Source organism: Saccopteryx leptura, chromosome 1, assembly GCF_036850995.1.
Source record: "Saccopteryx leptura isolate mSacLep1 chromosome 1, mSacLep1_pri_phased_curated, whole genome shotgun sequence".
Taxonomy (NCBI): Eukaryota; Metazoa; Chordata; class Mammalia; order Chiroptera; family Emballonuridae; genus Saccopteryx; species Saccopteryx leptura.
In genome coordinates, this window is record NC_089503.1 from 253,225,428 (window position 1) to 253,250,682 (window position 25,255).

The window sequence follows — 25,255 nt, forward strand, 5'->3', positions numbered from 1 at the left end:
TCAGATTGTGTTTCTGAGAAGCTTCTTTGTGGCCCTTTTGATGTTTCTTTTCTTAAACTGTATGAAGGTAATCACAGTGTACACCACCAAGGCCACTGCACACTGTCTAGGAGAGGATGAGACAGCTGAACTGAGGTACACTCCAAGGGCTCTTCCATAAAATAAACAAAAAAAATGACATGTGAGAGTGACAGGTGGACAAGGCTTTATACTTCTCATCTGTCAACAGGATTCTCAGAATGGAGCAAATAATGTTATAGTAAGAGAAAATAATCCCTAAGAGAAAACACTACCAAATATGGCACCAATAGAATAAATAAATATGTTATTGGTGAGGAGTTCAAAACAGGCAAGGTTGAAGAGCTGAGAAGGGTCACAGAAGAAATGTGGTATTTCCACATTCATAAAGCAGGTAAGTTGTGACACAATCAAGTAATGCAACTGGGAGTCCAAAAGTCTGATGAAAAATGACAAAACCAACAAGCCATAGAGACATGGCTTCATAGTAACCAAGTAGTGCAGAGGATAACAGATGGCCTCAAATGGGTCATAAGCCATCACAGTCAAAAGGAAATCATCTATACATCCAAAAAACATAAAAATTGACATTTGAGTCAGACAGACCCCATAGGAAATGACTCTGCTGAGAGTCTGGATGTTCACAATCATCTTCGGGATAGTTTTTGAAATGAAACCAATGTCAGCCAAGGACAATAGGAAGAAGTACATGTGTGTGTGCACCTGGTAGTCTGAGTTGAGAGCCAGAATGATGAGCAGGTTCCCCAACATGGTGACCAGGTACCTGGACAGGAAGAACCCAGAGAGCAAAGGGTTCCAGATCATCTGACAGACCCATGAGGAAGAACTGTGATACACATGTTATATTTTGTGGTTCAATGTAGCCTGGGTAACTTTACGAAAAGAAAATACAGTAGTAAAAAAAAACCCACAAACATGATAATGAACACCCAGTGCCATGCCCATAGTTTAGATCCAAGCAGTTCACAAGTAAAGTCTTTACACTTGAGTTTATCCACCCCAGTGCCTTCAACAATATTTCTCAGTGTCTTAATTTCTGTTTTTTAGAAGTGTTTACTCATTGGTTTACATATTATTCACCCATTTTTATACAGACTTAAATTAGAGACACTTCCTTTAGAAATGTTAAAAAAATAAACACATTTAGAAATAGCATATCCTTAAACATCTCAATGCAACCTACTTTTTTAGATAAAGTGCTGAATAAAAATATTCTCCCTCTAAGAAAAAAAATATTCTTCTTAAATAACACTTAGAAGCAGCTCTAAATATTTAGACACAGTGCAGGAAATGCAAAAATACTGATAAGCTGTATTATTGCTAGAGCTATATTATCTGCTCTCTACATTAAAGTCAATGTTCATAATCACAAGGCAGCTTTTTATGAGCCAGATATCTTCATGAGTTCTTATTACCATTTTGGATTTCTGACTTTCCTCCTCTAATGAAATATGTGCTCGCTCAGACATATGGGTTGTCTTTAAAAAGCCTTATCAAATATCACTCCCAACCTTGACCTGGTAGACTTCAAATTTTGTTAAGTATACTTTAGTTAAATACACAAAGTCTTAGAGCATCATTGACCCCTACTCATGGTATTAGTGCACCACACAGCTATCAATCATTAAACAAGAATTAACTCTAAAAATAAAAACTTGCTTCCTATATCTCACCTTAGACAAGCTAACATATCAGTTCCAGAGAAACTCAGGGAAACAACTGGGGTTTGACCCTGCTTTTTTTTTATTTTTTATTTTTATTTTTATTTTTTGTATTTTTCTGAAGCTGGAAACGGGGAGAGACAGTCAGACAGACTCCCGCATGCGCCCGACCGGGATCCACCCGGCACGCCCACCAGGAGCGATGCTCTGCCCACCAGGGGGCGATGCTCTGCCCCTCCGGGGCATCACTCTGCCATGACCAGACCCACTAGCGCCTGGGGCAGAGGCCAAGGAGCCATCCCCAGTGCCCGGGCCATCTTTGCTCCAATGGAGCCGTGGCTGCGGGAGGGAAAGAGAGAGACAGAGAGGAAGGAGGGGGGGGGTGGAGAAGCAAATGGGCGCTTCTCCTATGTGCCCTGGCCGGGAATCAAACCCGGGTCCTCCACACGCCAGGCCGACGCTCTACCACTGAGCCAACCAGCCAGGGCCTGACCCTACTTTTTGATTTATTTCTCTCCCTTTTGATGACTTTGTAATTATATGTATTTCTATATGTAAACATTGTAATGCTTTTGTTCAGATCAACCCAGCATTCTTATGCCTTCTTTTTAAACTAATTCTATTGTAAATCAATTCTCCTTAAATACAGTTCTTCTTACATTAACTTCTGGAACCAACTCTGATTTTTATTTCTCTTGAAAGTACATATTGTATTTTAAATTTGGAAAAAAATACAAAAGAGAAAAGTATAGAGATTAATGTAACAAACACCTCGAAAGTTTCCACATTAATAAAAGGTGTTCTATGAAATTAAATAGAATTAAAAATACATTAGTCAGACAAGTTATTATTATTATGTTGATTATCATGCTTCCTATAAATATTGTAAAATGTATGATGACCTAACCACAGCCTATAATCAATTAAATAATAATCGCTCCATGCATGGTTTTCAGTGGTGGTAACACTGCCTTAGAATATGGCCAAGCACTTAGAAAATGTTCAAATAACATTACCTATTATACTTATAATCAATATAACAACAAAAATATTAACTAAAATTTGCCTTTAAATTTATATTTTATAGAAATTTGTAATATTAACAATAAAATATGTGTTTTTTAAATCCCTACATGATCCCATTGCCCTGCACACCTGTCCCTCAAGAGCAAACACTGTCATTAATTTTGTGGGTGTATTTTCTGTCTGTGTTTTCATACTGTCAGTGTTTATTTATGTGTTTCTAGAGCTTTTCAAATATTTGCATAAATAGTTCTTAACTGCACACATTCGCTCTAAAATGTGCTTGTTTGCTACAATAATCTGTTTAGATATTTCTTTGAAGTACACACATTTAGACAACACTTTAACTGATACACAGCATTACCTAAAATTTTTTTTTATTCATCAATGCTTTATTTGAGCATTCTATGAATATTCTTTTGCCTCTCTTCTTATTTTACAAGTAAAAATTTCTATATGATATGTCCATTGTGATGACTATTTATGTTATAAAAATCATTGCAAGTTAAATTTCACCTCTTACTTACTAACTTTGCTTTTTCTATAGAAAAATTAGTTGCTGTCAATTATGTACTACTTTTGGAAATATTTCTGAATAATTTAAGTATAGTCATTCCATGAAATTCTTATATTATATAATAGGGATAATATTTCTGTATTTCAGATTTCCAAAATGGAATGTAAAGAGCATTACTATTTATGAAAAATGCTATAATCCCTATGTTAAGGCCATGATTCCAGAGGTGTGTGGAATCCCCCCTCCTCTCTATACTGGCGTTCCTTATCTGGGATAGAACAGAACAACAGCAATCTTCAGAAACATGTGGCGTCCAAGGGAGGTAGAAATTAATCCCTATTTTTTATTAATAAATATTTGTTTATTGTATTATAACCAGAAATTGATATATTGTAAGAGTGGGTTTACTCATAAAATGCAAGCTTAAGAAAGTTTTAATCACCTATGATTTTATTAGAAGGCAGAGAATCTAAAGGCTGTCTTGTCTGAGGCACTAGAGCATAGAATGACTTCAAATCCAAAAATTTGTCTCAGCTCACACAATAAAATTTATCTTCTCCTTCTCATTATACCTCTTCTTCCCTATATTTATGAAAATTATCATGATGGTTTTTGAATATGTAGATATTATAGATGCTTCTGAATGAGAAATAATAGGTCCCATTGAAAGCCTATGACATACACACAAACAAGTGCAGTTTTATCCTGTCTCTTGTCCAATGGGACATCCCTGAAATAGATGAAACCACAGAAAAAAAATCACCAGTGTGTGAGTGCCACATAAATATGTTCTGTTTCTGGGAACCAAGATAGGTTTTATTTAGTATTTATCATAAGGTAAAGTATTTAGTTTTGTTATTGCTTGGACTCCTCTGTGCCAGAAATGATCTAAGCTCTGGGGATCCAGAATACAATGTGACTTTGTTCTTTCCTTCCAAGTTATCAGTATTTGTATAAGGACAAAAGAAATTGTTGTCTCAGATATTTGTTTATTGTTTTTTAACCAGAAATTAAATTTATGGAATAGTGAATTTATTCACAAAATGCAATTCTAAGAAGTTTAATATCCATTGATTATCTATACATATCATCACCTTTAATCACATAGCTAGTATCTGTTCTCTATTTAGTCTTTACTCAATGGAATTGTACGAACTAAACATCAACTCAGTTGACACTGTTGAGGCTCAGAGACACTAAGAACTTGCTCTATTGAATTAGATGATAAGTACAGCATATAGAACTCTAAATTATATTATGAATCTCTGAAGCACATGAAGATAACATTTCCTCTATTAAAATTTAGAAAGTTTAAAGCAGAAATCGACAGGTCTTAACCAATGAAACACACATGATATATCTTTAAATAGTTACTGTTTTTCTGAGTATAGATGGAAACTGACATATTGATGTTATGTCTCCCTTTGACATGAAAATGGACTGAATTAACAGATTAGAAGTGGAAGCAGACAGTTGAGATAAAGTGCAGGAGTAGGGGCAAGAGAGAGATCTACCCTAAAAGTCATGAGATGGCTCTTTTTGTGATCACTGTATCTGATCTCAACCATCCTTCTTATAGTTAAATCAGTAATGGCCACATATGGCTCTCCTCTGTGGTCTACCAATAACCTACAAAAAGAAAAACACAGTGAGCAGAGGATGTCTGTGTTGAATGACAGAGAAGTGAAATGGCTATTCAGTTGACAAAGGGAGACTACTAGGCAGGTTCCCTATGTATGGAGTTAGGCTGATTGAAACCTGACTTTATTCCATCTTATTCTATGATCTGCTACAAGTTAAATTAAAAGACGATAATCTTTTTATCTTTTATAGAAAAACAATAATATGTGACAATACAGAAAAAGACAATCTACTTAGCACTTGATTCAGACCTTCTCACTTGGAAATATTGAGTAAAGGTTTATGATGGCCTGACCTGTGGTGGCACAGTGGATAAAGCATCAACCTGGAAGGCTGAGGTCACCAGTTCAAAACCCTGAGCTTGCCTCATCAAGGCCACTATGGGAGTTGATGCTTCCTGCTCTTTCCTTTTCCTCTCTCTCCCTCCTTCTCTCTTGCTTTCCTCTCTAAAATGAGAAAAATAATAAAGTTTACAATTCAATTAAAAAATGGGCAAAAGAAATGAACAGACACTTCTCCAAGGAGGACATACAGATGGCCAATAGGCATATGAAAAAATGCTCAACATCACTAATCATTAGAGAAATGCAAATTAAAACCACAATGAGATATCACCTCACACCAGTCAGAATGGCGCTCATCAACAAAACAACACAGAATAAGTGCTGGCGAGGATGTGGAGAAAAGGGAACCCTCCTGCACTGCTTTTGGGAATGCAGACTTGTGCAGCCACTGTGGAAAACAGTATAAAGATTCCTCAAGAAATTAAAGATCAAACTGCCTTTTGACCCAGCTATACCACTTTTAGGAATATACCCCAGGAACACCATAGCACTGTTTGAAAAGATGAAATGCACCTCCATATTTATGGCAGCATTGTTCACAATAGCAAAGATCTGAAAACAGCCCAAGTGTCCGTCAGTGGACAAGTGGATTAAAAAGCTTTGGTACATATATACTATGGAATACTACTCAGCCATAGGAAATGATGACATTGGATCATTTACAACAACATAGATAGACCTTGATAACATTATACTGAGCGACATAAGTAAATCAGAAAAAACTAAGAACTATATGATTCCATACATAGGTGGGACATAAAAATGAGACTCAGAGACATGGACAAGAGTGTGAGGGTTACGGGGTGGAGAGGGAAGGGGTTGAGGGAGGGCAGGGGCACAAAGAAAACCAGTTAGAAGGTGATGGAAGACAATTGGACTTTGGGTGATGGGAATGCAGCATAATCAAATGTCAAAATAACCTAGAGATGTTTTCTCTGCACATATGTACCCTGATTTGTCAATATCACCCCATTGAAATTAATTTTTAAAAAGTTTATGAATATTTGTGATAGTGAGAGAGGTGGGGAGGCAGAGAGACAAGACTCCTGCATGCACCCCAATCAAAACCTACTTGTAAACCCATTAAGGAGCAATGTTTTGTCCATATGGGGTCATTACTCCCTCACTTGGCAACTGAGGCAAGGGCATGGTCTCATTCTTAATGCCCTAGGCCAAACTGCTCAAACTATTAAAGCCATGGCAGTGGGAGGTGGAGAGAGGTAGAGAGAAAAAGATAGAGAAACATATGGTCCTTTTTTCTGTGTGTTCTGCCCGGGAGTTGACCTCAAACTTCCACTCACGAGGCTGACACTCTACTGTGAAGCCAGCCAGCCAGGGCCAAAGGTTCATGATTTTATGCATATGGTCATCTGGCATTAATTGGACATTTATCTTCATCATCACCATTGTAATCAGTTTAGCATATGTAGGAGGTAATTTAGAGAAACTTATTTTTCAGGTCTGGTGAGAAAGATGCCTACAGGACATAGACCCAGTGTGGAAAAACAGCAGAAATTGAATCAGAACCTTTATACCGCCAACAGAACCAAGAACATAAACTTCATAGGCCTCTGAGCTAAAACTGTATATTGGTATATATTATTAGGGTACTCAATTATTTTGCTTGTTCCGATGATGAAAAACAATCATTATTCTATCCCTCCTGTATCCAGTATCTCCAATAGCACTCACAGCACTACACTGCTTCCATGCAGAAAAATGTCAGAGACATGATGATCCATCAATCTCCTTATGCCTGGTGAGTGACAAAGGCTCAGGCTGTGTCATCAGGACTGCAGGAAGACAGAGTTGGGCATGGACCCCTAGATGTACACATTGACTATCTGAAAGAAGACACATAAATAGATCCAGCAGTATAGGACCAATAAAGTGAACAGTTGCAGAGCACAGGCTGTTAATTAGGAGTTCTTTGTGCTTGAGAGCACAATACACTGAGCTCATCACTAGCCAGATTGGTCCATGTCATCTCAGTCTCTGGAAACCTGTTAATATTAATAAAATAGGGTCATAGGAAAAGTAAATGTCTTTTGAAGGGTCTGAGTCCCTCCACTTCTCTGTAAGAATCTTACCTGTACACCTTTATTAGACTTTCAAGTATTATAAATCCTAGTGAACAATTCAGACTTACTTTTTAAATTAACATAAGTCAAAATGTGAGTTTTTCATCATAAAATGCATTCAAATGACTATGTAATTTAAAGAGAAGTCTTCTATAACAAGAATCTAATAGCATTTCCATTTTTTAGTTAATACTTGTGTCTCTCAGGACAGCTTTTTATTGTAAAAGAACATTTTGCATGAGACTTGCCTTCTTAACAAATTTTGAAGTCTTTATATATGATTGTGGACTCTAGGTACAATGCTGGACAGCAGGTCTCAAAGGCTTCTTACCTTCCCTGCCTGAAACTTTATGCCTTATGATTAGTAATTCTCCATATACCCCTCCCTCCACCCATGGCAGCCACCACCACTGCAGTGTGTGTGATTCTATGAAGTTGACTTTCTGAGATACATCACAGAGGTGAAGTCATGCAGTATTTGTCATTCTGTGATTGGCCCATTTCATTTATCATAATGTCGTTGAACTTCACCCATATTGTTAAAAATGGCACAATTTTCTTTCTTCTAAATAAATAGTATTTTTATTTATATTAATCCCAGTTTTATTTATTTAACTGTCAATGGTCATTTAGTTTATTCCTAATTGTAAATAATTTTAATTAAATAATTTTAAAGACAATATTACTGTATTTATTACTGTTCTTTAGAGAAACAGAAAAAAGATATGTGTATGTTTATATATAGAAATATCTTTTAATAATTGGTTCACTCAATTGTGGAGACTTGTTAGGTCCAAATTTTACTGGGGAAAAGTTGCAGCTCAAGTCCAAATGCAGTCTGCTATTAGGCTTCTTGCTCCCCCTAGGTCAGTTGTTGTTCTAGTAAGGCCTTGAACTGATTAAGTGAAACCCACCCACATTATAGAGGGCAATCAGCTTTACTCAAAGTCCGCTGATCCAAATGTTAATCTCAATAAAATAAAATCACTAACAGAAAAACATCTAGAATAATGTTTGTCCAAATATCTGGGCATCATGGCCCAACCAAGTTGACACATGTTAGATTCTTTATTTCTATGGGGTTGAGATACCTGCTGAAAAAGAAAAGGGGCTTAGAATAGATGAAACAACTGAACAGGCAGTTATCACTGAGCCTGTATTTTGGATTATGGAACACATACTCCAGGAAATCGGCAGTATTTCTTGAATAAGAACAACCTCAGAGGACTATTTTCTTATAGATTTTTTGGCTATTTACCTGTTTCTATATATATCTACTATAGAGACACTAAGTTAATAAAATTAATAAAGTCATAAACACAGTAAATATTATTTTCCTCTCTTGAAAAAATGTATGGATTAAAAAATATCTTTTCTTCATTTAAAAAGATCATTCCAGTTAAAATACACAAAAAGCAAATACACTTTAATTTACCTAAATCCAATGCACAAAGTTTCTTTGATTTGGAATATTTATACGTGTTCCTAAGATAACTGTACTCTAAGTTAAAGCTTGTTATACTTAATCAATTAGAATCTTTATGTAACTGTTACATTTCTGGATTTTTATTCTTATTTGATTTCTCCAATATTCATCCCAAATGCTAACAAATGCTCTCTCAAATATTTAAGCTTTCTTTTAAAAATCTTTTTAGATATTCATTAAATCCTGGGCTTTTTATACAGGGTTATTCATAGCAACATTCTAAAATCTCAGAGTCTTTGTGTTGGAAACTGTTCTTTGCTTTTCTTTTGTGTAGTGGCTTCATTAGTGTTTAAACATGCTCCTCATCCTAAGATTTGTGAAGCATTGTTTCTTCATTAAATCAACCACATTATTTACAGTTGAAGTTTTAAAACCAAAACCCAAAGGGATGTCTGAAACCCAGTCTCCTTAAGCCTAGTTAAAATGTTTTATGTCAAACCTGCCAATTAACAGGAATTTTGGTTCTCTGTACACCAGGTGCCTGAGGACAACTTGAGACTTCCTTTTCCCTGGCAGAAAGCAATGGGAATTAATTTGAGAAAATGCAAAGGAGGAAAGCACAGGAAATAATATAAAAAAAGCTTGGACAATTTCTATATCATTAAAATGGATAAAAATAAAACCTACTTTACAGAATTGTTGAAAAAAAATAAATGAAAATAAATATAAACCAGTAACTATCACTCCTTATTGGCCGTTATAATCACCTGCAGATTTAAAAAAAATCTGATGCTCTTAGCCCAGTGGTTCTTAAATTTTTTGAAGCCAGGGAGCATTTAAAATACTACAAATAATTGTAGGTGCACTATATACAAAATTTTGAGAAATGTTATAAAAATAAAGTTAAATATTAAAAATATATAAAGTCCAAGCGTGCTTTTATAATAATTAGCTAAATATGACAAAACTAAATTTATTCTGACATTAAAAATATTTTTGTTACATTTTTTGAGTTATGCTTTTTAGAGTTCATAAAAAAGGGGGGTTAAAATAAAAAAAAGTTTTATATATATATATGTAGATACATTCTCAGTAAGATTTAGTAAATTCTGCAGGTCCCGGCATGAATGTGTTAAGTTTTTTTCATTCTTGTGTTTATGAGAAACATGAGCCTGATGTGTGCTAGTAATTTCTTCAATGTTTGGGCATATATTTGAAAGGCAAACTCTCATTTCCTCTTCAATGCTTTGAAGAATTCCTTCCTTTTCACTCTTAATTGTGTTGAGGGTAGAAAATTTTAATTCACATAAATAGGATGGTGAAAATTGTAGTAAAATGTTCAAAGCTTTTTTAGATATTGTCACATATTCTTATTTTATAGAAATCCAAAAGGCTTCAAGAAACAATTTCTTATGTTTCATCATCAATCCATGATCAGTGAATATAGCTGCCAGTTCTTCTTTTTCTGTTAATATTAAACCAAAATCACTTGAAGCTTCCATGAATAGGTATCCAATCCAATTGTATTGTTTAGTGTTATGTAATGGAAAAGGCTATAAATTAAATTCTGCCCTTCAGACTTCAAGTCCTATTTTATTTACACTTAATTTTTGCTCACTTTCAGAATCAGATTCTTCAATATCATGCTTCTATTTAAGAAATGTATCCATTTTACTTGGGTGTATTTATCCAAAAACAATATAATGAAGTGTTAATAATAAATATAATAATGATGTGTTAACAAAAAGTGATATTTCTGTAATGAAATGGTATAATAGAGTAACTATATTTATTTTTATATCTAAGCACATGCCACAAACCAGTGCAGCTAGTAATTTCAGGTACCAAGTGGGAATGCTGCAGAATTAAGAAAATACAGGGTTGGGAGGGCCCTATAATTACTGCTGACAAGAACAAAGCACACCCAAAAACTATATATTACTATATTTATAGGTAAAGTGGGCCATTAGCAAATCAATGAGATCTTTGATCATGTTTCTAAGGCAACCCAAAAATTTTACCAAGTGCTGAAAACCCCTACCATACATATCATCTTAACTTTAAACCAAAGGATAGAAGAAACTTGCCTCCAGTCTGTCTGGAGAACATAGGGGTAGTGTAAACAATCCAGGACCACAGCTTAACAGCCCTTCACAACCTAATCAGTGAATTGAGGTGGGGGTGTTGGGCAAAGAGTTAGCTTACAGCAAATTCCCACACCTCTGTCCCCCAAAAATCTAAACTCCAAAACCCTGTTGGTTTTTTGGCCCCCAACAGGCACATATTTTCCTGGAATACCATTGGGTGCACCTGGAAATCTTCTAGGGCACACCAGTGCACCCTGGTGCACACTTTGAGAACCACTATCTTAGCCACAGCCTAGAACCAGTTATAACAGACTTTCTACATGTGAGTCTGATGGTGATCTAATATGCAGCCAGAGCTGAGAGTCATTGCTTTAGAACACTCCCAGGAACTTAGAGGAAGTCTCATTGATAATATCTATTATTATCATTGACATCCACTCATCATATTTAAAGTGATCTTTCAGTAATATTTTTGCAGAACTTATATTTTTATAGAGATTTGCAATATTGTCAATAAAATTTGTTTTGTTGCTATCCCTGTCCCACAGAGTCAACCACTGTCAGGAAATTTGGTGGGGATATTTTTCAGCTTATACTTTTATGGTGTTAGGATTGACTTTGTACTCTTAAGTAACTTTCATGAAAATTTAACTGTAATACTACACGTTCTTTTGAAATGTTTTCATTAAAACTTTAAATTTTTATTTTTTTCAATAAAGTATATGCATCTTTTTGAAACCTTTAAGCTGCTGCATAAAATTGACAGAGGGATAGAGATTATTTTTTAATTCATTATACTGACAATTCTACGCAAACTTTTATGTCTCCTTATCACACAAGTGAGAATGTCAGTAAGACATATGTGAGGTACAGTTGTTTATATTGTAAAAATTAGTGCACATTAAATTTTACTATTATTTACCTAAATTTTTCTCCAAAAAATCAGATACAATCAATAACCTGTTCTTATTGCTGAGATCTAGAACCAGGATTTCCTTGAAGTCTGTCTAGTAATAGTCATGTCATGATAGCTCACTAATGTCTCAATTTGTAGAGGAAATATTGCTTGCACACATCAGATTTCCAGTAAGATGGAAAAACATACTATTTATAAAAAATCCTACAAACTAAAATTTTTATTTCAGAAAGGCTCTTGTAAATCACTTGTTTTGTTCCCTTATTTATAGTGACCTTACTGAATCCCAATAGAAGGAACCAATAAAACTGCCTCTGTTTCCTGATAAAGGACAAAGGAGGCATGAAAAAAAATTGATCAGCTCTAGTTGAGAAACAGAGTCCTGGATCAAGACTCAGGGGATAAACATTTGAGTCCTAGATCTTTCACACAGCAAATATAGAATGTGTATAAATATCACAGCCTCTTTCTGATGACATTTTTACCTGGAAATGGGGAGAAAATATCCCCCAAATTTGGTAATTAACATCGTTACCTTTTATAGATACCAATTGTTACCATATTGTAATAAAAATTAAATTGTATTGAAGTAACCATTTATTGATAAATTTAACTTCAGGAAATATTTGATGACTTCTATATAATTACATGGCAGAGAGATCAAAGCCTTCCCTGTCCCAGGGAACTTGAACATGAAATGACATGACATTCTGAATGTGAAATCCTAAAATTGTCAGTCCAGGAAGTCAGATTGATCCTGCCTTCTTCCATCCTTTAAAGTTTTTATTATTTAAAATTAACACAATTCTTTCAAAATGAATGATGCATGTCTTATAAAAAGAAAGAGGTGCAGAGGAAGTTCGTCATAGATGCACATAATCCCCTTTGCATCTTTTCTGTACTCCTGTGAAATATTGCTGGAAGGGATGAAAGGACAGGGAGAAAAGCAGCCCAGGGTGGAAGCCTATTGCCTACTCTGTGTGAATAAAGGGACTATTTAATGTTAAAGTTTTGTTTTTCTTTTTGTTGCCTACCCTGTGCAAAGTTATAGGCTCTGAGAAATCAGAAATTTAAAAGATTCAGCCATGGCCAAGTAGCTCAGTCGGGTGAAACATTTCCTGATACACCAAGGTTGTGGGTTTTCCCCCAGTTTTGGCATGTGCAAGAAGCAACCAGTGAACATATAACTAAGTTTTTTATTTTTTTTTCTTTGTATTTTTCCGAAGTTAGAAATGGGGAGGCAGTCTGACAAACTCCTGCATGCGCCAGACCAAGATCCACCGGGCATGCCCACCAAGAGGCAATGCTCTGCCCATCTGGGAATCACTTTGTTTTTGCAGGAATCATGCTAGTGCCTTAAGTGGAGGCATGGAGTCGTTCTCAGCACCTGGGTCAACTTTGCTACAGTGGAGCCTTGGCTCTGGAAGGCAAACAGAGAGAAAGAGTGGGAAGGGTAAGAAGCAGATGGGCACTTCTCCTGTGTGCCCTGCTTGGGAATTGAACCCTGGACTTCCACACGCCGGGCTGATGTTCTAAAACTGAGCAACCCTGCCACGGTTATTTTATTTTTTATTAAGTGACAGGTGAAGTGGCAGAGAGACTCCTACATGAGCTCCAACTGAGATCTAATCTGCCGACCCTCTATGGGGCAATGTTCTCATCTGTAGCCATTGCTCCCTTACTCAAAGATGGGATTCTATCCTCTGCCTTCCAATTCACCTACAAACTCTATTTTAGACAACTCTAATCAGGAAGTGTATAAAAAATTGCTTCTGGAAAATGGAGTCCCAGCCATGCCCAAATCAACACACAGAAGTAAAATGACTTTATTCTAGCTTTCTTTTCACAAGATCTTTTTGACTCTCAAAACACTAGGTGTTCCATTATCAGCCAAGAGCAAGGACAAAGAATGAAATACAAAACATCAGACTAGACAATTCCTGAAGACCTATACACTTAACAACTTCTGCTGAAATTACTTATTACACAGGTAAAGCTTTGAATAGTAAAAACTGATAACTTCAAAAAGAATAAAAGGGGTGAATAATATTTAGTATGCAATTTCCAGTATCAGCCATACTAGGTCAAACTGAAATGACCATTACAAAGGCGATTAAAAATACTCGTGTCCATACCATGATCACTGCACACTTAGCAATGAGTTAATCAAAAACAAAAATAAATAAAGAACTACTACTTCCTGGATATGAGACAACACATTCCCTCACTTAGTGATGGAAATAACATTTACATCTAAACCCAAAAAAAAAGAGCACCGCAGAATAAAATAGTGGAAAAGTATTAGAGAAAAATTTATCACCTTAATTATTCATGAGAAAATACAAACCAGAAACCACTGAGCCAACTTTCCACTTTAAAGGTGAAACACTAATATTTGCTTTTAGAGCAAATTTTCTTATACACTTACTTCTTAAGAATTTTTTGTGTGTGTATGACAGAGACAGAGAGAGGAACAGAGAGGGACAGACAGGAAGGGAGAGAGATGAGAAGCATCAATTTTTCATTGCGGCATCTTAATTTCTCATTGATTGATTTCTCGTATGTGCTTGACTGGGGGGCTATAGCAGACTGACTGACAACTTGCTCAAGCCAGCGAACTAGGGCTGAAGCTGGTGAGCCAAGCTCAAACCATATAAACCTGTGCTCAAGCCAGCAACCTCAGGGTATCAGACCTGGGTCCTCCGCATCCCAGTCCAATGATCTATATTCTGTGCCTCCACCTGGTCAAGCTCTTAGGAATTTTGAGTTGCAATAAGCAATATTTTTGAAGATATTACCACATGGTTTATGTACAATGGGTTTCTCTCAATTGTGAGTTCTCAGGAGTCTTCAAAAAATGAGGGAGAATTAACTACTTTGTTAAAGTCATAGGATGCCTCCACTGTGTGAGATCTCACATGTTGCCTATGATTTGAAAAGCTTTCCAGATGTTCCCATAGTCCTAATATTTGTATGTTTTCTCTTGGGTTCATTTTTATGTGTGTTAGAAAGGAGACAAGACAAAGGCTTTCCCACACATTCATACGGCTTCTCCCCAGTGTGCATCTTCATGTGAATCATAAGAACTGAGGAACAAATAAAAGGCTTTCCCTCATTTCTTACATTCATAAGGTTTCTCCCCAGTGTGAGTACATCCATGCACTGTAAGGTGGGAGAAACTAATAAAGGCTTTTCCACATTCCTTACATTTATTTATAGGGTTTCTCCTTAGTGTGGCTTCTTATGTGTCTTCGAAAGGATGAGAGACAACTGAAGGCTTTCCCACACTGTGGACAGTCGAAAGGCTTCTCTCCAGTGTGAGTCCGTCCATGCACTGTAAGAATGGAGGAACTAATAAAGGCTTTCCCACATTCCTTACATTCATAGGGTTTCTCCCCTGTGTGTGTCCTCATGTGAGTCCTAAGAACTGAGGCATAAGTAAAGGCTTTTCCACATTTCTTACATTGATGAGGCTTCTCCCCAGTGTGAGCTCGTCCATGCACTGTAAGGTAGGAGGAACTAGTAAAAGCTTTCCCACATTCCTTGCATTTATAGGGTTTCTCCCCAGTATGGCTTTTAATGTGTCTTCGAAAGGATGGGAGAGAACTGAAGGCTTTCCCACACTGTAGACAGTCAAAAGGCTTCTCTCCAGTGTGTATTCGGGCGACGTGTAAAGTCAGGCCTGAAGAGAGACTAAAGGCCTTCCCACATTCCTTGCATTTATAGGGTTTCTCCCCAGTGTGAGTCCGTCCATGCACTGTGAGGTGGGAAGAACTAATAAAGGCTTTCCCACATTCCTTACATACATAGGGTTTCTCTCCTGTGTGTGTCCTCATGTGAGTTCTAAGAACTGAGGCATAAGTAAAGGCTTTTCCGCATTTCTTACATTCATGAGGTTTCTCCCCACTATGAGTTCGTCCATGCACTGTAAGGTAAGAAGAACTAAAAAAGGCTTTTCCACATTCCTTGCATTTATAAGTCTTCTCCCCAGTGTGGCTTCTTATGTGTCTTTGAAAGGATAAGTGACAACTGAATGCTTCCCCACACTGTAGACAGTCAAAAGCCTTCTCTCCAGTGTGCATTCGGGCAATGTGCACATTCAGGGCTGAAGAGTGATGAAAGGTTTTCCCACACTCCTTGCATTTATAAGGTTTCTCCCCAGTGTGGTTTCTTACATGTCTTCGAAAGGATTTCAGACAACTAAAGGCTTTCCCACACTGTAGACAGTTGAAAGGCTTCTCTCCAGTGTGCATTCGGGCGATGTGTACACTCAGGGCTGAAGAGTGATGAAAGGTTTTCCTACACTCCTTACATTCATAGGGTTTTTCCCCAGTGTGAATCCGTCCATGCACTGTAAGTTGGGAGAAACAAGTAAAAGCTTTCCCACATTCCTTGCATTTATAAGAATTCTCTCCACTGTGCAGTTTCAAGTGTGCAGTGAGAGATGAGGGACAACTAAAGGCCTTCCCACATTCTTTACACTCATATTTTGTCTTGACAGTATGATCTCTCACATGAGCTCTGAAGGATGAGGGACAGCTAAAGGCTGTTCCACACTCCTTACATTCATAGGGATTCTCTCTACTTTGATTTTTCACATGCATATTAAGAGAAGTCAGAAGAGAGGCTTTCCCACATTCAAGACATTCATAGAGTTTCTCTCCAGTGTGCTTTCTCATATGTATACTTAAGGAGGAGGGACCATTGTAGGCCTTCCCACACTCCTTACATTTATAGAGTTTCTTTCCAGTATGTGTTCGGACTTGTACAGTGAGTTTCAAGGAGTCACTGAAGACCTTGCCACACTCCTTACATTCATAAGGCTTATCTCCACTGTGAATTTTCTTATGTTTGGATAGTGAGAAGGAGCAACTCAAGGCCTTCCCACACTCCTTGCATTTGTAAGGCTTATCTCCACTGTGAATTTTCTTGTGCTCTGTGAAAAATGAAGAACAGCTGAAGGTTTTGCCACACTGCTCACATTCACAGCTTGTCTGTCCAGGGTGAAGCTTCATATGCGCCCTGAAGAATGAAGAACAGCCGAAGGCTCTGGTACACTGCTGACATTCGTAGCGAATGTCTTCCACAGGGGTTTTCATATGCTTCCTAAAACAGGAGAGGGAATGGAAAGCCTTCCCACACTCCCTGCACTGGTAGGGTTTGCATCCCGTGTGTGAACTGATGTGGGTCTTCAGGGAAACATGATCCATGAAGACTTTTTTACATTCACAGCATTCATAGGATTGTACCTCAGCAGTTCTCTGGAGTACGTTAAGATTTGGAATTTGGCATACGTTTTTTCCAGACTTGTTTTCTTGATTACATTTATAGATGTTCTCCACCACATGAATTCTTTTAAAAATAAAAAGCACAATATTAGTAATAAATATATTTTTACCATTAACAGTAACTGTACATGTTTTGCACCCTCTGGTGTTATAAGCTGAAACTCCTCACAGGGGGCTCTACAATAGCTGGTATTTATCAGAGTTGGTTGGTTTTTTAAAATTCTTTTCCAAGTAAGAGAACAAGAATAGACAGACTCCTGCATGTGCCTTGACTGGGATTCACCAGGCAACCCGAATCTGTGGCTGATGCATTGCCAATCAGGAGCCATGTTTGCAACTGAGCTATTTTAGCACCTGAGGTAGAGGCTCCACAGAGTCACATCACTTCCCAGGGGTGATGCACTCAAACCAATGGAGCCATAGCTACAGGAGTCTGAGAAAGAGAAAGAGAGAGAGAAAAAGAGAGGAAAAGACAGGGACTAATTCAGAAGAATATTTTTGCTTCTCTTGTGTGCCATGATGGGGGATTAAACCTAGGACATCCATACACCAGGCTGACACTCGACCAGAACACCAAAAGGCCAGGGATTTTTTTATTTTTCTTTAATTAAATTTAATGAGGTGAAACTGATCAATAGACACATAGGTTTCACTAAACATCTCTATAGCATTTTAATTGTGAATTGCATTATGTACCGGTGACTTTTTGACTTACTGGATTTTTCTCATAACTGCTTACAACAGAATTATATCAAACATTGAAGATTACAGTCTCGCCTGACCAGACAGTGATACAGTGGATACAGTGTCAGACTGGGATGCGGAAGACCCAGGTTTGAGACCCCAAGGTCGCCAGCTTGAGCAAGGGCTCATCTGGTTTGAGCAAAAGCTCACCAGCTTGAGCCCAAGGTCGCTGGCTCGAGCAAGGGGTTACTCAGTCTGCTGAAGGCCCGCAATCAAGGCACATCTAAAAAAGCAATCAATGAACAATTAAGGTGTTGCAACGCGCAACAGAAAAGTAATGATTGACGCTTCTCATCTCTCTGTTCCTGTCTGTCTGTCCCTGTCTATCCCTCTCTCTGACTCTGTCTCTGTGGGAAAAACAAAACAAAACACAGTCTCATTTGTAGAAGAAAATATCTGGTAAAAATTCTTTATGAAATCACAACTTTTGAAAAGTTTTATATATGTGTTCTTTCTACTTTGTGACATTTTAAGACGCTCTTCTGGGGCACTTTTTACTTTTATATGAATGGAACTCACCTCAAATGTCTCTCACGGTTTTTGTTCTTACAGTCAATACCAGGGTGTTTCCACTTTTTGTATAAAATAGATGACTGTGCATCATTCCTCTTTAATCTTACAATTTTCTGTTCATTGGATACTGTTTCTTCATAAATATCTTTTAAAGTGACTGATTCAATAGTCTTAGGTTGAGTGTCAAAATCTGAAACAAAAGGGAAAGTTACCTTTGAACAAAGAGCTTTCACAGTGTGGTTATTTCAAGACTGCTTTCAAGAACAGGGTCAAACAATAATCAACTGAATGAGAAATAATTCCATGAAGATTTTGATGAATGGTAAAAACAACAAGGTATTATTGGAAAAACAAATCAAACAGGAACAGGTTCTTGCCAGTTGGCTCAACAGTGGAGCACTGGCTCGGCATGTGGAAGTCCCAAGTTTGATTCCCAGCCATGGAACAAAGTAGAAGCACCATCTGCTTCTGCACCCTTCCCCTTTCTCTCTATGTCTCTCTTTTCTTCCCGCAGCCAAATCTCCATTGGAGCAATGTTGGCCAGGCACTGAGGATGGCTCCATGGCCTCCACCTCAGGTGCTAGAATGCCTCTGATTGCATCAGAGCAATACCCCAGAATGGCTGAGCATTGCCCCCTTATGGGCATGCCAGGTAGACCCCAGTCAGTCGCATGCGGGAGTCCGTCTGTCTACCTCCCCGCTGCTTCTCACTTCAGAAAACTACAAAAAACAGAAACAGGGTAAAATGGTCATGACCAAATACAAACTTACAAAAAGGAAACAAAAAAAGTCTTTTCAAAAACAAGGAAGTTTGTTAATAAAAAGTCAAATAGTAATCAATGGTGTATGAGGAAAATCATATCAGACAAAACAGCTGTGTTTGGCATTCACTACATTTTTCCAAATGAATACCCCCAACCTAGACAGTTTCTCCCAAGAACTCTTGCCTTCCTGGCACTCCCCATGGACAGGCCCTCTCTTTGTCATCTCCAGGTCCTCCTCCTGCTTCCACTGGAAGATCAACCAGGGTGTATGTACTGTGTACCCTGTTAAAGCAGAAACACATGTCACATGCAGAAAAACAATGAGGAACAAGAAACATTTCCAGGAGACAAGGCTGAAACTTTGGTCCTCTGAAACTGCAAATTTAGCACCAAGTGTAACTTTAACTGCAACAAAATGTTTAACAAAAATATGTTTATGTAAGAGAAGTAGCAACAAACCTTTGATGTCTAAAACTGATGTGAACCCTGGCTGAATAGCTCAGTTGGTTAGACCATAGTCCCAAAGGACAGAGGTTGCAAGTTTGATCCTCGGTCAGGGCACATACAGGAATAGATAAGATGTTCCTGCCTCTTTATCTCTCTCTCTATTCCACTTTTGCTAAAGTCAATAAGTAAAAATTAAAAACTGATCTGACATTCATATCTAATGCTCAGTATTATTCGACTGGTCTAATACTTAAAGCCAGGACATTTTGTACTCCTGCTCAACATGAGTAATCTCACAGAATACCAATTTTACACAAGGTTACTCTAAGACCTGGTACAGTGAAAAACAAGGAAAAGGTCCACCCACATGGCAGAACAATCATTCTCTTTAGAATTTATCCAAAGAAGTTGGAAACATGCCCACACAACACCTGCACACAAATTTATAGCAGCTTTATTCAAAATTGCCATAACTTGGCAGCAGAAAAGATGTCCTCCTGTAGGTGAATGGATGAATAAAAATCTAGAAAGTTGAATAAAAAGTATGAAAGAACCTTAAATGTGTTACTAACTAAATGAAACCAATGTCAAAAGGGCACATACTATAAGACTTCAAATACATGACTTTCTCAAAAAGAAAAAAACAATGGACACAGTAAAAAGAGCAATAGTTGCCAGGGGATACAGGGAAGAAGAAATGAGTCAGCCAGACAAAGAGGACTTTTAGGACAGTGAAATTGCTCTACATGATATTACAGCAGTGGGTGTATCTCATCACATATTTGTTCAAACAACAAAGGTACAACACCAAGAGTGAAGCCTAATGGAAGCAATGGACTCTAGGTGATGATCATGTGTCAGTGCAGGCTCATCAACTGTGACAAATGCAGGACTCTGGTGGTGTGTGCTGACAGTGGGGAGGCTGTGCACGGGGCAGTAAGGGGTATATGGTAAATCTCTGTATCTTCCATTCAGTTTGGCTGTGAACCTAAAACTGCTCTAAAAATAAATAAACTTATTTGTTAAAAGTTTTTTGTCTGCCTAGAATCTCAGAATGTTGTTTTATTTGGAAATAGGATCATTGCTGATGTAATCAAGTTAAGAGGAAGTTACACTGGATTAGGGTGGGCCCTAAATCCAATGACTACTATCCTACAAAGAGGGAGAGACTTAGAGACAGAGAGAAGTCTGTGAAGATGGAGGCAGATTTAGAGAAATGCATCTGCAAGTCAAGAATACCAAGACTGCTGGCCACCACCAGAGCTAGGAAAAGACAGGCAAAATTTTTTTCATAAGAGCTTCAGGAGCATGGCCTTGCTACCATCTTGGTTTCAGACTTCAAAAAGTTTCTTTTGTGTTGAGTCACCCAGTTTGCAGTACCTTGTTACAAAAGGCCTCAGAAACTAATACAGCTTGATCCACAGATCCATCCTGAAATCACTCAACCAAAGTTCAAATCCTGTAAAATGTACCAACACCCTCTGACTGTGACCCACCACAGCTCCCTGTGTCATGTGTTTTTCTCATTTGACTGAGTAATAAACCCAACTTCTTTAACTTTTATGTTTTCCTGATGGTCCTTCGGTAAAGGGCATTAAAGTCAGCAAAATTCTCAAGAGGTCCCAAACCATAAGCCTCCCTGTGTCCTGCAGTGACCCCTGAAGTCTATACCCACACTTTCAACCCTCAATAAGTCTTGAGACTTTCAATCACAATAAAAAGGCAGTTGAACACACAGTTGTTTATTTTTATCATCAAGCCACTACACTATATGTTTCTTGGGGTTCCTGACTGCGTTCGTCATATTTACTAATGTATTTTTATTTCTCAGCCCAAATCCTAAAATAAAAAATAAGGTTCATTTTTAAGATTTTTTTTCTAAACAACTCACCTTAGGAACAAAAAATTGTAGTTGCCTTTCTTACCTAAGGAGGCCAGGTTCTGAAAAGTCTCCAGCATCACATCTCTGTAGAGGCTCCTCTGAGCGAGATCAAGCAAAGCCCACTCCTCCTGGCTGAAGTCCACAGCCACATCCTCAAAGAGCATTGGGTTCTGAAATATCCCACACATTCTTTTCAGAATGGTACCAACTTCAAATTTAGACAATACTGACAATACAGGGCCCAGTGAATCCATTTACATGATATTTGAAGATTGTATGGTCTCATAAAATCAATCCCAGGACTCAGTCATCAGATCTCTTTCTCTTTCCCCCACACATGCTCCTGACTGATCAAGTCCTGTATCACAGACATCACAACACTCCTAAAAATCACAATTTCTAGCTAAACAATGTGGTGGTCAGCAATTCCAGTCTTATCATGATCCAGAGCAGTCCAGAGCATATAGGAAAAATTAGAGAAAACTATATAAATGAAACATAACAGGTCCTCGAATGTCTTCTTTTTGTTACAATGTTAATGAGATGCTGTGGAAACTTTCCTCTTATTTATATCAATTAGTCTATGGTAATAATTGGTTTCATTATTTGCTGTTTTTCTTTTTTTTTTTTTTTTCTTTTTAATTTTTTTTTTTTTCTTTTTCATTTTTCTGAAGCCGGAAACAGGGAGAGACAGTCAGACAGACTCCCGCATGCGCCCGACCGGGATCCACCCGGCACACCCACCAGGGGCGGTGCTCTGCCCATCCTGGGCGTCGCCATATTGCGATCAGAGCCACTCTAGCGCCTGAGGCAGAGGCCACAGAGCCATGCCCAGCGCCCGGGCCATCTTTGCTCCAATGGAGCCTTGGCTGCGGGAGGGGAAGAGAGAGACAGAGAGGAAAGCGCGGCAGAGGGGTGGAGAAGCAAATGGGCGCTTCTCCTATGTGCCCTGGCCGGGAATCGAACCCGGGTCCTCCGCACGCTAGGCCGACGCTCTACCGCTGAGCCAACCAGCCAGGGCCTGCTGTTTTTCTTAAAGATACAGAACCTATCAACAATGGTAAGTAAGGACTTAGCTGTAATTTCTACCCTGACACCAACAATTCCTTGTTCCAGAAACAATTTCACCTTCTTCCTTCTCTCTCTGCAGTGATTAGTGCAACATGAAATACTGAGTCATATCTGGATGAGGTTTTAATAAAAAAAGACACAATGTGGAATGCACAAGAATAAATTCAAAATGAAATAAACACTTAAATATTAGACTTAAATCACTATTATTCCAGAAGAAAACACAGGCACTAAAATCTTGGGTATTTCTTATAGCAGTATATTTTCTGATCTATAATCTTGAGCAAGAAAACAATTTAAAAATGGGACATCAATTAAAACTTTTTCACAGCAAAAAAACCCATAAACAAAACAAAAAGTTAACCCACTGAATGGGAGAACATTTTTGCCAATAATTTTGATAAGGGATTAATATGCAAAAATTATAGAGAACTTATAAAAATAGGCATACAATCCAGTCCTAGCCAGATGGCTCAGAGGTTAAAGAGTCAATGTGGAATGCCAGATATCATGAGTTTGATCTGAGTCTGGGCACATATGACAAGCAATAAATGAGTACACAACTAAATGGAAAAACTAAGTGACATACTTTGTCTCTTTTTTTTTTTTTTGTATTTTTCTGAAGCTGGAAACGGAGAGAGATAGTCAGACAGACTCCCGCATGCGCCCGACCGGGATCCACCCGGCACGCCCGACAGGGGCTACACTCTGCCCACCAGGGGGCGATGCTTTGCCCCTCTGGGGCGGGGCGTCGCTCTGCCGCCTGGGGCAGAGGCCAAGAAGCCATCCCCAGCACCCGGGCCATCTTTGCTCCAATGGAGCCTTGGCTGTGGGAGGGGAAGAGAGAGACAGAGAGGAAGGGGGGGGGGTGGAGAAGCAAATGGGCGCTTCTCCTATGTGCCCTGGCTGGGAATCGAACCCGGGTCCCCCGCATGCCAGGCCGACGCTCTACCGCTGAGCCAACCGGCCAGGGCCTAAGTGACACACTTTGTATGTGGACAACACAGAAGCAGGTTGCAGATCCCGGCTCTAAACAAACAGATCGACAAACTGGTGAAATAGAAATATTCTCTTGGGAAATTATTAGCTTTTACTGACCTGTGTCATGTTTTCCTGGAACTTGGCAGCGGTATTTTCCTCACCCATGTTCTCTTCTTGAAGAAAGACAGAATGTTGGGAAGTTACACTGAGGCAGGAGAGTCATAATCCTCTAGGTCTCCCCACAATTCACACAATCATGAGCCTGGATGCTGCAGCACACTATAAGGGACCAATCCCCTCAAATACCGCCACCTCCCACCCACACACACAATACCCTCAGATGTACACACACAAGCCCAAGACACCAAAGCAAACACACACTGCTCCTGTAAGAAGATGGAGTAATCTTACCTCATCTAGGACTAGAAAACTATTATCTGGTTCTTGTTGAGGTTTTTTTTTTATTTTTTTACGAGTCCCATTTTGCAAGTTCAGTTCACTGCAGTCTAAAAGTTTAAGTGGCAGTTTGCCCATGATATTGAGAAGCATAAAAAGTATCAGGCAATACCTTCAACCTTCAGAATATACTGAAAATACACACAGCCTAAAACCCAAGAAAGCACTGGCTTAAATACCATTTTGGGGTGCTTCATTCCCAATATTCTTTATTTCTGCACCCCTTGGCAGGCCAACACACATTACTGCTCAGCCCCTAATCAATGGGCTTCACCCATGGGCTTCAGGGTCCATGAAACCTGTTTTTTGAAAAAGTGCATCAACTGTCTAAATTCCACACATAGGACGCAGAGAAGACTGCCATGCTGTAATTCTGCCGCAAAAGTTTACAAGTACAGAAGCAGGTTCAGAAGAATACTTAAGTTAGCAATGTAGGTCATCTGATAGTAATATACACAAATTTCAAATAATGAAAACATAAACTGTTCCTTTCACTGCAGTGGATCAAGTATGTATTTTAAAGCCAATAAAAACTGTGATATTTTTTACTATATTAATAACATGTTCCATTTGAGCAACCATGATGTGAGAATGACTGTAAAGAGATGCCCATACATTTGCAAAGAAATTACTTATTTTTCATAGAAACTGTGCAAATCATATTATTACTATGTATACTAACACTGGGGAACAAAATATTTTGTTGTATCCACAAAAACACTTGTTCTTACCTAACTCAAGTGTGCTGATCTCAAATTTGACATTAGTTTTTCTCTGTAAGCTACAGTTTTTTTGCAATTCAAGATTTTAGGTTTTCATCTTATTGTAAAATATTCAACATTTAGTTTAACATAATGAAGTAGAATGTCTTCTTGGGCATCATCTTTGTGAAAATATAATAATTTATATAATGCAGTAAATACACTAATACACTACAAGATATGATTGCATCATAATTTGTCTGCAATTTCAAAATAGAACATATTAAAACACTTATTTTAATCATGAAATTTGCTTAAAACTTATTTAAATTCTATTTAGGCAAAAATTTGCATGTGTAGCTCTTGCGTTTCTGTACTTGTTGATGCTCCAGCAGTAGTCTGCTTATCACTAACAGCCCCAAAATTTGGGGGAAACTTATCTAGGTGATTGTTCAGCGTGTGAATCTTAATGCTCATCCAATGTCACGGAAAGTCAACCGCATTCTTTGAACCACAAATTCATAGTTTTCTGTATTTTTTGGTTGTCAAGGAAGTTCTTTGTAACTGCCACAAAAGACTGCCATGCTGCTTTCTCCTCTTTATTCATCTTCCTGGCAAATTCTTCATCACCTATGAGGGTTTGAATTTAAGGTCCATTGAATACACCTGCTTT

The 25,255-nt window shown here is 38.0% G+C and overlaps 1 protein-coding gene and 1 pseudogene across 1 annotated transcript in view; both read right to left on the reverse strand.

Moving 5' to 3' along the window:
• On the reverse strand, positions 1-12,296 carry LOC136388281 (olfactory receptor 7E178-like; annotated as a pseudogene).
• LOC136379444 (zinc finger protein 699-like) overlaps positions 9,726-25,255 on the reverse strand; it is a 20,440-nt gene continuing 4,910 nt past the window's right edge. Inside the window, 6 exon segments of the mRNA XM_066346810.1 lie at positions 9,726-14,946; positions 14,948-17,087; positions 18,287-18,470; positions 19,228-19,326; positions 21,417-21,543; positions 23,543-23,598. Coding sequence (XP_066202907.1) covers positions 14,848-14,946; positions 14,948-17,087; positions 18,287-18,470; positions 19,228-19,326; positions 21,417-21,543; positions 23,543-23,590 — 2,697 coding nt within the window. The 5' untranslated portion in view covers positions 23,591-23,598 and the 3' untranslated portion in view covers positions 9,726-14,847.